The sequence below is a fragment of the Callorhinchus milii genome, unplaced genomic scaffold, assembly GCF_018977255.1.
Source record: "Callorhinchus milii isolate IMCB2004 unplaced genomic scaffold, IMCB_Cmil_1.0 Scaffold2, whole genome shotgun sequence".
NCBI lineage: Eukaryota > Metazoa > Chordata > Chondrichthyes > Chimaeriformes > Callorhinchidae > Callorhinchus > Callorhinchus milii.
Genome location: NW_024704743.1, coordinates 12,318,402 through 12,332,993, shown reverse-complemented (window position 1 = coordinate 12,332,993; position 14,592 = coordinate 12,318,402). Strand labels below are relative to the sequence as shown.

The 14,592-nt window shown below is 47.9% G+C and overlaps 1 protein-coding gene across 1 annotated transcript in view; it reads right to left on the bottom strand.

Moving 5' to 3' along the window:
- The window catches only part of LOC103187036 (5'-AMP-activated protein kinase subunit gamma-2), a gene marked incomplete in the record, with an annotated part of 170,814 nt that extends 163,419 nt beyond the window's left edge, over positions 1–7,395 (bottom strand). The window contains 1 exon segment of the mRNA XM_042331967.1: positions 7,111–7,395. Within this exon segment, the coding sequence (XP_042187901.1) occupies positions 7,111–7,194 (84 nt within the window).
- Positions 7,396–14,592: the final 7,197 nt, after the last annotated feature.

Below are 14,592 nucleotides of genomic sequence, written 5' to 3'. Positions count from 1 at the left end.
GCAGCTCTGACAATGCAGCACCCCTCCCTTACTACAGTGGGGTATGAGCCGACATTACTAAATACCAACCTTGGCGGTTACTCAACCACTATTACAGTGCTTAGAACAATGGAACGTAACAGCACAGCATCATAAGAAGAATCCTTGCATTTGTTATAGTGCCTTATCATGTTATTGTGATGTCTCAAAGTGAATTACAATATATTCTATGAATTTATATTTGTGGGCAGCCAATTGCACACAGCAGTTTCCCACAAATGGTCATGGATTGAGTCACTAATTTTGTATTACTTTAAAAAAAATTGGAGAGATTATTACCCCCGGAAAGCAATCCACCGATCAAATAACAAATGGGTTCCTATTTATTGCTAGGTAAACAGAGGCATGTGGAGTAAGGAAACTTGCTTAACATTTGGCCCTGCCTGGGAATCGAACCTGGGTCCTCTCGCAAGTGAGTCGAGTGCTTTCACCAGCACTCTACAGGACTCCGGCAGTAGGCGAGTACTCTAACCAATACACTACAGAACTCCCAAAGGTAAAAAGGGGAAAAACTGTAAAAAGGGGTTACAGACTGGGATATGGGACAAGAGAGGTTAGCTCTAGTGGAAGAGCTGGACAAGCAGAAGGAAAGCTCATCAGGCAATGCTTTCAATGGCAATCTCTGTTTTTTTCACCAGTTTAGACTTGTGGGGCTGAACTGCCTCCTCCTACGCTGTAAATTCTCTGAAATTTCTTCAGCGAAAATTACCCTTTTCAGCCTTGCGGCCTTGAAAGTAGCCAGAACTGAAAGCCTTGGCCTTTTGTGAACATCTCTCAGTGTAGAAATAATTCAATCAAGCACACAGCTCTGAGCTATCTTGTTAAGACGCTTTCCTCTTATGTGGGTTAATGCACAACGAATGAGTATGCAAGGGGATAGGGTAAGTAAATGTGACTGAAAAGGATCACTCTTTAAAAGAAAGCACGGGCACAGTGTGTGGGCTGAATGGCCTTCTGTGCTTTAAGTTTCTGTGGTTCTATGGACAAGGCAAGAGGAAGCAAAAACACTTCACTTTTTTTTTTGCAAACGCATGGCCACGCTTTCTCCCCCAGCACACATCATGTAACAAGCAGCCAATGTGCCTCAGATGGCAGAACCACAGAATCTCACAGGATACAAGGAGGCCATTCTACCCATTGTGCCACCAGATCTCTGAAAGAGCTCTCCCTTTCAGCTCCACTACTCCCAATACCAACCATTCCCTTGTAATGGCTTTCTTTTCTTTCAATTGTCTTATTCCCTTTTTAAAAGCTAATATGGATTCTGCATTGTCCAGTGACCTATTATGGTCCAGCCGTCTAGGCAGGATATTTCCAAGTCTGAGTATTCCTCTGTCAAACCCAAATTCTCTTAATCTCCTCCCTTCATGTTCTAATTTGGTGTTTGAATTTGGGGAGAAGTCACAGGACAGGTTGTGTCTGGGAGATTATAGCGATCTTTGGAGTAATGGAGGCATTCTCTTAAAGATGATTGGTGTGGCTCAACTCAGAAGAATTGGTGAGAGCCTAACTACACGATTCATCTAAAGGGGAAGTAAGATTAGATATATCTAGTTGAGAATTATTGATTTCAAGAGAGACATTGATGCCAATAAAACCATTTCTAATCCAGATCATCTATTTCATCATGGATTACATCCCCCTGCACCCCCAATTCCTCATGTTTAGATACAAGAGTGCGGGTGAGAGCAATCCTTGAAGAAATGGAATAGGAGTCAACATAATATATAATATTAACCCTTGCATATATAGCAATTTGTCACGTCATCAAGATATCTCCAAGCACTTCACAAGATTTACTATTAAATGTAGTGATTGTGTATTTCAGCACCTTGAGACATCCTTCTGACATGAAATGCACTATACAAATGTAGTTTTTGTTGCTGTTATATTTTGTAGATGAGTGCAATTTGTGCACAGCATGTCCCACAAACAGCTGTGAACGAATGACCAATTTTAAACTGGAAATTTGCTACTCTTTTCAAATAAAGCTATGGAATCTTTAATGTCCACCTAGAGAGACAGATGGGACCTTGGTTTAACATGTCATCTGAAGGATGGCACCTCCAATAATGCAACAGCCACTGCAATGGAGTGTCAGCTTACATGATATGAGTTCAAATCTCCCGAAATTGGGCTTGAACCCACAACCTTCTGATTCAGAGGCGAGAATGCTACCAACTAAGCCAGGCTGACAACCTGGTTCATCCTTCAGTGATGAATCATCTCATTACTAAAGATTCACAAAATGAAAAAGAAATTTAAAGATTCAAGCAGTCGTTTTTGTTAAAAAAAATTCCTTACTAAAACATGAGAAACACTCCAACACAATAGGCACTGCTTTCCATTGTGCAACTTCTCTGGTCCCTCGAGTTTGCCTACAAATACAGTCACGACGTTTCACTCAAAATACACAGTCAATACACTTTATAGTGTATTCTGTGAAGCGCTTTGAGATGTCTCGAAGACATGATAAGGGGCTATATCAAGGATTATTATTGTTTCTCTTTCTGTGAAGCTCTTTGGGACGTTCTGACGATGTGAAGAGGATCTGTATCAAAAGGCTGACAGTCCAACACAAAGATCCTTTGGTGCTATTCAAAAATACAAGGGAGTTTTTCTCGGTGTCCTGGCCAACAATCCTCCAAATAAAATTTGTCATTCGCTTTGTGGCTGTTTGTAGGATATTCCTGATCCCCAAAAGCAGGGAGATCGAAAGCACGGTCGAAGATGAAGGTCTTGAGATGGATCTTGAAGGAGCCAAGGGAGGGGGTGAGGCGGAGAGACTGCGGGATAGAGCCATCACACTTTAAAGTACAATTTCTATGAAGCGCTTTGAGACATTTCAAATGACGAGGAAAATAATCATCCTTGCATTTGATGTAGCACCTTTCAAAACCAGTGGTGGGGGGGTGGGAGGGGGTGTCTGATAGTCCCTTCGCTTCGCCCCCTCCCTTGCCTCCTTGAAGGCCGGCCTCAAGACTCTCCTCTTCGACCGTACATTCAGCCACCTTGCCAATCTCAAGCCCTAGCTCGCGTCCTGACTGTCCAACCCTTGGGACGCCGCCCGATGTGAAAGGCGCTATACACATGTTATTTGTTGTTGATGTTATTGTTTTGCTTTGCAAGGTTTTTGATATAAAGTGTGGTGAGTTTGGATGCATATTATCATAGTGCTACTCAGTGACCCCTGTCAGAAATTGGATGTGGTTCATTGGGAGAGCAGAGGAGAACTTGGGTATGATGCCATCCAATGGTCAAGCAGCCTATTGAAACTCGATCACACAGGATGAAGGGCGACTTGGATGAGGTGCCAGAGAGCTGCTTCTCACTACAAGAATAAGTCACTGTCTAGGGGAGAGGAGACCGAAAAATAAATAGCAAATCACTGTCGTCACCTTCTCTTCTGACCTATTATCCCAAATGAGTTTGGATGCTGAACTCTCTGAATTTCGGATCATAACTCGGAGCAAAAGATCAATAATAATAATACTTGCATTTGATATAGCAGCATATCAGGTTGTTGAGATGTCTCAAAACGCTTCACAGAATATATTGTGAAGAGGTTTGACTGTGTATTTTGTGGGTGAAACATGACAGCCAATGTCCCACAAACAGTCGTTGATTGAGTGACAAAAATTTTTTTGAGGGATTATTACCCCCAGTATATCTGATCCACCAATTGACTAATAACCGGGTTCCTATTTACTGCAAGATAAACAGGGGCATATGGAGCAAGGAAACTTGCCTAAGGTCTCGCCCTGCCCAGGAATTGAACTAGGGTCCTCTTGCTTGCCAGACGAATGCGCTAACCACTATACTACAGGACTCCATAATGGGGAAGTTGGGAGATAAAAATTCTTCCAGTGGTTTGTCAGATTAAGGGATAATTTTCCATATTATGAAATGACCCTGCTGTGGGATTAGTCTTTGGTGTGGGAGGGTGGCATTTAAATGGGAATTGCATGTAGAGGAAAGGTATATAGGGTGCGGAGAATGGGTAAAAACCCTGTGAGGAGCGGTTTTAGATGTCATAAGAATGAGAAAATGGGATAAACAGACAACTAACAAAAAGCCCAGATAAAATCAGTCATTCACTTCACGGCTGTTTCCAGGACATTGCTGTGCGCAAAATTGGCTGCCGTGTTCACCTACAAAACTCACAGTCACAATACTGCAATAAATCCTGTCAGGCGCTCTTGACATGAAAGGCGCTATATCAAATGCAACGGCTATTATTGTTTTTATGGCTTCATTGGAGGTGCAAACACTACAGGAATGCAGTGGATTGAATGACCATCTACTGTGCATAAGATAATTATTTGGGGAGGACAAGTTTGTAGGGCTATGGGGAGAGAGCGGGGGAGTGGGATTGATTTGGGTAGCTCTTTTCAAAGAACTGGCACAGACACGATGGGCCGAATGGTCTCCTTCTGTGCTGTATAATTCTATGATTCTAGTTCTCTGTTATAGCTACATGTTTGGGAGATACAGTGATGAAATCCACACACAGCAGTCCAAAATATGACCATGACGCACAATAATAATATTCCTTACATTTAGTATTGAGTCTTTCACATCAGGAGGACATCCCAAAGTACTTCACAGGATATACTGCAAAGTGACTGTTTCGTGGGCAAAAGTGACAATTTGGATATAATAATGTCCCACAAATGGACAAGTAGTGACTGAACATGTTTTTTTAAACCTGCGGGATTGTTGGTCAGAACAACAGGAAAAACTACCCTTTTTTTTTCAATTAGAGCCGTGGGATCCTTTACTTCCCCCTGAACTGGCACATTGGTTTAACAAGTCATGTGAAGGGAGGCATCTTCGACACTGCATTGGAGTGTCAGCTTCTTAGACTATATGAGTTCCAAGACGAGGGGTTTGAACCCACAACCTTCTGGCTCGGTGATGACACACAGTGTTAGAATAACCAATTCCTTTCTCACAATCAAAAGCCTTGAAATTGCATTTAGCTCTAGCCTGGCTACATTTACAGTACATTTTTTTGGGCGATTTCCCACCCTGAGATACTCGCTCAAGTCGTTCTTGAGCAAATACACAGTCACTACACTGCACTAGAAATACTGTGAGGGACTTTAAGATGTTTTAATGCATGATAAGGTGCCAAATCAAATGCCATGATTATCATTATTAATATTTAAACCAGCATACATAGTACAAACACTCTAATGCAGTGCTGGTGGGAGGAGTGTTGCACTGTCAGAGGTGCCAGCCTTCGCCTGTTCAGGTGGACATTAAAGATCCCATGGTGTTACCAGAAAAGTCGAGGTGATTTCTCCCACTGTCCTGGCCGAGAATCCACCCACCCCGAAAAACTCAAGTACTTCAAACATCATTGTTTGCGGGTACGTTACTGTGCACAAACTGGTTGCTGCATTTGTCCACAAAATACACACTGCAATTTACTATAAAATCCTGTGAAGAGCTTTGACATGAAGACCTCCTGACATGAAAAAGTGAGGAATATTATTTGCAAATATATTCTGGGCGTCAGCGAGTGTCTGACACGTGTGAAAACCTATCACCATGCTTAAGAGTATCCAAACCAAGCTGAGATTCCCATGTATCCCAACTACACAGGGATTTTCAAAGCTTGCAGAGATCAATTGCAAAGATTATTGCTTGTTATAAGAGGTACTGCCTCAGCATGACAGCTCTCTCTCTCTCTCCACATTGCATGTGCATGTGCGTGTGTGGGGGTAACTTGTTTACAAGCAAAGGAAAGCTACACGAGCAGCAATCTGGAACTGTACCCCCAACCCAACACCCCCTCCCATATACCTGTACCCACCCCAGCACACACACATCCAAATCCAAACCACAGCAATCCGCAACACCCCCCACTGCAAAACAAATAAAATCCTCACACCCCCCTCCCCACCCCACACACACCTCCTCCCCCCCACCCCTCCCCACCCCACACACACCTCCTCCCCCCCACCCCTCCCCACCCACACCTCCTCCCCCCACCCCTCCCCACCCACACACACCTCCTCCCCCCACCCTCCCCACCCCACCCACACCTCCTCCCCCCACCCCTCCCCACCCCACACACACCTCCTCCCCCCCACCCTCCCCACCCACACACACCTCCTCCCCCCACCCCTCCCACCCCACACACACCTCCTCCCCCCACCCCTCCCACCCACACACACCTCCTCCCCCCCACCCCTCCCCACCCCACACACACCTCCTCCCCCCACCCCTCCCCACCCCACACACACCTCCTCCCCCCCACCCCTCCCCACCCCACACACACCTCCTCCCCCCCACCCCTCCCCACCCCACACACACCTCCTCCCCCCACCCCTCCCCACCCCACACACACCTCCTCCCCCCCACCCCCCCCCCCCACACACCTCCTCCCCCCCACCCCTCCCCACCCCACACACACCTCTCCCCCCCACCCCTCCCCACCCCACACACACCTCCTCCCCCCACCCCTCCCCACCCCACACACACCTCCTCCCCCCCACCCCTCCCCACCCCACACACACCTCCTCCCCCACCCCTCCCCACCCCACACACACCTCCTCCCCCCCACCCCTCCCCACCCCCCCACACACACCTTCTCCCCCCCCCCCACCCCTCCCCACCCCACACACACCTTCTCCCCCCCCCCCCCCCCCACACACCCCCCCCCCACCCCTCCCCACCCCACACACACCTCCTCCCCCCACCCCTCCCCACCCCACACACACCTCCTCCCCCCCCCCTCCCACCCCACACACACCTCCTCCCCCCCCCCCCCCCCCCCACACACCCTTCTCCCCCCCCCCCTCTCCCACCCCTCCCCACCCCACACACACATACACCCCTTTCCCACCCACCCCTCTCCCCCCCCACACCCTCTCCCCCCCCACACCCCTCCCCCCACACACACACCCTCTCCCCCCCACCCCTCCCTCCCCCACACACACCCGTCTCCCCACACACACCCTCCCCCGCGCCCCCACAACTCCCCCTCTCCCGCATCCCCCAAATACATCCCCCCTCTCCCCCCCTCTCCCCCCCTCCCAGAACATGCCCGGGTCCCCTTACCGGGATATTGAGGTGCAGGACGTGTCTTTTGCTCCTCTTCATTCCTGCTTTCTTTTTAGCGCAATCCACGGTGGTGCTGCCCATCGGTGCCAATGCGAATCCACACAAATACAAGTCCCCCAAAAAGGGTGAGTGGGGGCAGTGGGGGTGTTCCTGCTTCTCCCTCTCTCTCCCCCCAACCCAACCCCGTCAGAGACCTTTGAAGTTGATCGTCAGGTAAGGTTATTGAGAACAAGAATTGTTTTCTCTCTGTCTCCCCCACCCCCACAGACACACAGACAGACAGACAGAGAGACACACAGACAGACAGATACAGACAGACAGACAGACAGACACACAGACAGACAGACCCGCGCCTCTGTAATGGACAGGCGACCTCCCCCCCCTCTCTCTCTCTCTCTCTCGCTGCGTGGCTTTGCTCTGTCTCTCGCTCGTTTCTCACTGAAATCTTGTGGTCAGTCAATCACTTTCTGATGAAAACAACATCCCAAATCATCGCCACACCTCCCTCCCCCCTCCCTCCCCCCTCCCTCCCACACTCACTCTCTCTCTCTCTCCTCCTCCTCGTTATAAAGGGGGGGGGGGGGGTCAGAGGGTTCAGTGCTCTCTCTCTCTCTCTCTCTCTCTCTATATATATATGTTTCTCAGTCCTTCAGACTGTGCACTGTTGGCTCAGCCCTGAGCACCAGCTCCGCGGCCACTCCCCCCACACACAGTTACAGTAGTCCATGTTGTTGTTGGGGTTGAGGGCTGAAGGATGAGGGCAGTTATACATCAAAAACTGTTCCAAGACTCGGATCTGCTTCTCTCACACACACACACACATACTGATTCCTCTCATTTATTTCATTCCTCCCTCCCTCTCCCCTTCCTCCTCACTCTCCTTCTCTCTCCCCCTTCCTCCTCTCTCTCTCTTTCCCCTTCCTCCTCTCTCTCTCTCTCCCCTTCCTTCTCTCCCCCCCTCTCTCTCTCTCCCCTTCCTTCTCTCCCTTCTCTCTCCCCCCCTTCTCCTCTCTCTCTCTCTCTCCCCTTCCTCCTCTCCCCCTCTCTCTCCCCTTCCTCCTCTCCCCTTCTCTCTCTCCCACCCTTCCTGCTCTCCCCTCTCTCTCCCCCCTTCCTCCTCTCCCCCTCTCTCTCTCCCCCCTTCCTCCTCTCCCACTCTCTCTCCCCACCCTTCCTCCTCTCCCCCTCTTTCTACCCTTCCTCCTCTCCCCCTCTCTCTCTCTCCCCCCCTTCCTGCTCTCCCTCTCTCTTTCCCCCTTTCCTCCTCTCTCTCTCTCTCTCCTTCCTCCTCTCTCTCTCTCTCTCTCTCTCTCTCCCCTTCCTTCTCTCTCTCTCTCCCCTTCCTCCTCTCTCTCTCTCTCCCCTTCTCTCTCTCCCCTTCCTCCTCTCCCCCTCTCTCTCTCCCACCCTTCCTGCTCTCCCCTCTCTCTCCCCCCCTTCCCCCCTTTCCTCCTCTCCCCCTCTCTCCCCCCCCCTTCCTCCTCTCCCACTCTCTCTCTCCCCCCCTTCCTCCTCTCCCCCTTCCTCCTCTCTCTCTCTCCCCCCCTTCTCCTCTCTCTCTACCCTTCTCTCTCTCTCTCGCTCCCCTTCCTCCTCTCCCCCTCTCTCTCTCCTTCCTCCTCTCCCCCTCTCTCCCCTTCCTCCTCTCCCCCTCTCTCTCCCCTTCCTCCTCTCCCCCTCTCTCTCTCCCCCCCTTCCTGCTCTCACCTCTCTCTCCCCCCCTTCCCCCTCTCCCCCTCTCTCTTTTCCCCTTCCTCCTCTCCCCCTCTCTCTCTCCCCTTCCTCCTCTCTCTCTCTCTCTCCCCTTCCTGCTCTCCCCCTCTCTCCCCTTCCTGCTCTCCCTCTCTCTCCCCTTCCTCCCCTCTCTCTCTCTCCCCTTCCTCCTCTCTCTCTCTCTCTCTCCCCTTCCTCCTCTCTCTCTCTCTCTCCTCCTCTCTCTCTCTCCCCCCTTCCTCCTCTCTCTCTCTCTCTCTTGCAACCCCCGAAACTATGAAGTTGAAAGAGCAGGAATTGCAAAACTAAAAACCGAGCAAAAACATCCGCCCTCTGTCCATCCAACCAAGTGAGAGCCACATAGTGTCTGTCTAAAGTTTCAGGAAGTGAACGAAGTCTTGGGTTTTGAGGGACAGAGCGTGTCATCTAAAGGGGGATTGGAAGGAGGAGAGAGGGAGAAGGAAAGGAAGGAGGGAGGAGGAAAAGAGAGGAGAGAGAGGAGGAAAGGAGAGAGAGAGAGGGGGGGAAGGTGAGAGAGAGAGGGGGAGGACAGCAGAGGAAGAGTGGGGAAAGAGAGAGCGAGAGATGGAGCCCTGAACAGCCCTCTCTGTGCCTGTCCATATGGTGCAAACATTTCCATCCCCACTTCCTGAGTTGACCTGGGATACGATCGCTATTTCTCCTCTCCCCCCCCCCCCCCCCCCCCCCACACACACACACACACACACACACAATTGCCTTTAATATCTGGCTTAATCCTGGCAAATATATCTATGTATTAAAATAACGCTTTTGTATCTAGCATTGCAATGGTGGCTCTCTATCGTTATTAGAAATAAAATAAGGGGAGGGTGGGGGTGGGGAGAGAGGGAGGGGGGTGAGGGAAGAGAGGGAGTGAGGGAAGGGAGAGGGAGGGTGAGAAAGGGGGACTGAGAAAGGGAGGGTGAGAGAGGCGGGGGAAGAGAAATACATGAAATATCCATCTTAATCCTTGCTATATATATATATATATTAAAAAAGGCTTCTGTAACTGCCACGCAATAAGCGTTGCTCTTCAATGTTCAGTTGCAAGGAAATAAATAAAGGCTTTTTTTTAATGACAATGCAGAATCTGGCTTTGCAACACCTCCTCTCACGGTCGATGTGTATGGCTGCCTCAACCCAGTGCTGTACAATACAGTACAACTCCCACAAGGAGTCACAAGGAGCTTTTTTTAAAAAAAAGCAACAATGCTTTTCTCAGCACAAATGCTGTTTAGAGAAAACAGAAAATACAGTCGGGTTTTGGGAGGAGAAGGAAACTGGTGTTTTATCCTCCTCCCAAACTGACTTGTCCACTCTCCGCTCAGCGGACACTGGCCTGCTCCACGCCCTACCAGCCCCACCATCAGTAGTCAGGCCTTCAGTCTTTCTGCACCCCCACCCTTTGGAACTTGATCTCACAGTCCCTTTGCCTCACTCCCTCCCTTGCCTCCTTCAAGGCCCATCTCAAGACCTTCCTCTTAACCATTCCTTCGGTCACACTCCTACCTCTACCCTTCCCACCCTCCACTCCTCCTAATCTCAACCTCCAGCTCGAGTCCAAATACCTGACTGTCCAGCGCCTTGGGACGTCCTCCCGATGTGAAAGATGCTATACAAATGTAATTTGTTGTGTGTTAATGTTAGGCCAGGCTCGGATGAGAGCATTCTCGGCTCCCGAGACAGAAGTCTGTGGGATCAAGCCCCATGCCGGGTGACTTTGAGTTCAAGTCTAGGCTGACATGTCAATGCAGGGGGATTGCGTTGAGATGATGTCCTTTGAATGAGTCGTTAAACCAAGCTCCCATTGGGGTGGATGTTAAGGATCCCATCGGCATAAAAAAAGCACAGCTTGCCACTGAGAGCACTGCCTGGCAAGTTTTCCCACTGCTTGTCCAGCTAGGACCATCCTATCCATCTGGACTTTGGCTTGCATGGTTGATGGCAGGCGGGTGGGAAGAATCCCTCCCCCCCAGTGACTGACCTGTCCTTCCACATGCAGTTGACAAGCCAGACTGACCGGTCTGTCATCAACTGACAGTTACCACTACTTATTCTGAGTTTGCGCAAGAACTTACCAAAGCTTCCAAATCTAGCTGTCACTCATGAATCTTGAACTCCGCAACCAGAACCAGCACCAAATACCCTGAAGGGAGCTGGACTGTTCAGAAACTAGGAGAGACAAGGCTCCCAAAGGCACAAAATCAAGTCTGTGTGTGTGACTGTGTGTATGTATATAGAGTTCAATAGAGCTGGGCTTTGGAAAAAATAGTATTTTAAATTGTAAATTATAGATTATATGGACAGTACCGCAGAAAAACATGGAGGAAATTGAATAGGGGGATTTAAAGGTTTGACTGTTTATCTTCGCTATGCACAATGCAGAAATCTGATTCACCAGAATTCCAGTGGGTTTGAAAACAAAAGTGATGTGGCACACTTTCAGAGATTATTTAACACCAATTATCCTTCATTATATGGACCTGTCACGGTACAAAGCATTAAAATCAAAAGTGAGTGCCTCCATACCTCTCTTATCCAACTGAAAGACCTGATATTGTTAACATACCAGATATTTAGTCCTGTAGCTCAGTGGTTACAGCACTCGCCTCGCAAGCGAGAGACCTGGGTTCTATTCCCGGCAGGGTGAAATGTTGGCCAAATTTCCTTACTCCACACTCCTCTGTTTACCTAGCAGTAAGTAGGAATGCGCTTGTTAGTCGATTGGCGGATCGCTTTTCTGGGGATAATAATCCTTAAAAAAAATTATAATTTGGTCACTCAGTCCACGACTGTTTATGGGACACTACTGTGCGCAATTGGCTGCCGCGTTTCTCCCATAAATATACAGTAAATTCACTTTGCAGTCTATTCTGTGAAGCGCTTTGAGATGTCTCGAACACATGAAAAGCGCTATATCAAATGCAAGAATTATTATTATTATTGTTGTATAACTGGGCTTTGCAATACTGAGCACACGCTTGGCTCAGGAACCCAGACTAACAAAACCAGCACAGAGAGCTGACTCAACTAATTTCACATTTCACTTTGCCATTCCTCCTGCACCCCCCAATCCCCCCGACCTACAATCCCCCCCACTGCCCCCCCAATCCATCCACCCTCGCGTACGCACACACAAAATTAAAATATTGTTCCTTTCCCTCCCTCCCCCCAAAATTGAAAATTTGATGAACTTTCAATTCCTATAAAATGCTGATACTGACTGCAGTTGTGTGAACTGCACTTAACGTAAATAATGTGTTAGAAGTCTGCATGAGGCAGGTTCGTTTTTCTAAACAAAACAGAGAGACTCAATGTCGCTTGTTTTCTTGGTTGCTAAAAACACTCACACCCAATGGTGAGTCAGTGGCAAAACAATATCCTCATAATATTAATATAAATCATTAGTATATAACAATACATTATTATTAGGATATCAATATCACCTATAAATTAATTATTATTAGGATAACAACTATAAATTAATAATTATTAGGATATTAGATAATTATTATTAATTATATTATTAGGCTATCACTATGCCACAAGACAGAAACATTTTAAAAGGAAATTGAATAATAATAATAATAATCCCTGCATTTGATATAGTGGCTAATCCCTCTGCCTCGCCTCCTCCCTTGCCTCCTTTAAGACCCATCTCAAGACCCTCCTCTTCGACCGTGCCTTCGATCAGCTTCCTTCCCCCCGACCCACCCTCCTCTCTCCCGAATCCCGAACCCCCAGCTCGGGTTCGAAACACTGAATGTCCAGTCCCTTGGGAGGTCCTCCCGCTGTGAAAAGCGCTATACAAATATAATTTTGTTGTTGTTATCATATCTTCAAGACGTCTCAAAAGGTGAATGGAATGTTGGCCTTTATCTCAAGGGGCCTGAAATACAAAGGGGAAGAAATGATGCTTCAGCTGTATAGAGCGTTAGTCAGACCCCATCTGGAAACTGCATTCAGGTTTGGGCACCACACCTCAGGAAAGATATATTGGTTCTGGAGGGGGTGCAGCACAGGTTCACTAAAATGTTACCAGGGCTAAAAGGATTAAGTTACAAGGAAAGGCTGCGTAAACTTGGATTGTATTCCTTTGAGCTTAGAAGGTTGAGGGGTGATTTGATTGAGGTATTTAAGATGATAAAGGGATTTGATAGGGTAGATACAGAGAATCTATTTCCTCTGGTTCGGGAATCCAAAACAAGGGGGAATAGTCTTAAAATTAGAACCATACTATTTAAGAGTGAAATCAGGAAGCATTTTTTCACTCAAAGGGTGGTAGAAATCTGGAATTCTCTCCCCCAAAAGGCCATGGATGCTGGATCCATCCACACCTTCAAGAGTGAGGTTGATAGATCTTTGGTGGGTCAGGATATTAAGGGATACGGGAAGAAAGCAGGAAATTGGAATTGAATGGATTAGTTGAGGTACAGATCAGCCATGATCTAATTAAATGACGGAACAGGATCGAAGGGCTGAATGGCCTGCTCATGTTTCTATGTCTCAAAATGCTTCAGAGAATATACTGTAAAGTAATTGACAGTATATTTTGTAGGCGATGTGCGGCAGACAATTGCGCACAGCAGTGTCCCACAGATAGTCATGGATTCAATGGCCAATTTATTTATTTTTTTATTTTGAAGGGATTATTACCCCCGGAAAAGCAATCCACCAATCGACTAACAATTGGATTTCAACTTACAGCTAGGTAAACAGAGGTGTGTGTGGTGTAAGGAAACTTGCCCAAAGTTTTACCCTGACCGGGAATTGAATCAGGTCCTCTCATTTAATTAGTTGGATTAGTATTTATGAAGAGAAAGTATATGAAGGTATATGAAAGTATATGAAGGTATATATGAAAGTATATGAAGTATATGAACTCTATCCCCCAGTGCCTTCGCCTTGCTTCCTCCCTTTCCTCCTTCAAGGCCGGTCTCAAGACCTTCCTCTTTGACTGTGCCTTCAGCTCCCCTCTCAACTCTCTACCCCCTCCTCACTCCCTCCCTTCCCTCCCCTCACCCTGACCATTTCCCCCCTGCTCGGGTCCTGACCCAACTGTCCAGCACTTTGGGACGTCCTCCCGATGTGAAAGGCGCTCTATAAATGGAATCTTGTTGTTGTTGTTGTTGAAGGGATATGGGAAAAGGCAGGGAATTGGGAACTCACTCCACTCCACAAGCCTATCACCCCCAACCCCTGCTCAACTCCGTATCTGAATTTAGGATCCTCAGCCTCACTTTCAAATTCCTCCCTGGCCTCTTCTCACCCTAGTTCTGTGACTCTTGTGCCCCAATCACCCTTCTCACTCAGCAAACACTGCCCCGCTTCACTTCCCTTGCCTGTTCTGCCCCAACATCGGTGCACAAAATCTTCATAATTATAAATAATAAGCCTTGCATTTGATATGGAGCATTAGTACATCCTCAAGATATCTAAAGCGCTTCACAGGATATACTATAAAATGGAGTGACTTTGTATTTTGTGGGCGAAATGTCCCATAAATAGCCATGGAGTGAATGACCAATTTTATTTGAGGGATTGTTGGCCAGGAAACTGGGAGAAACTCCCTTTTCTTTTTGAATAGTGCAATGTAACTTTAACGTCCAGCTGGACAGACAGAGAGGGCTTCAGTTTAAAGGACAGCACCTCCAACAATGCACTATTGGAGTGTCACCCCAGACTATTTGAATTCCAAGTCCTGATATGGGGCTTGAACTCACAACCTTCCAACTCAGAGGTGAA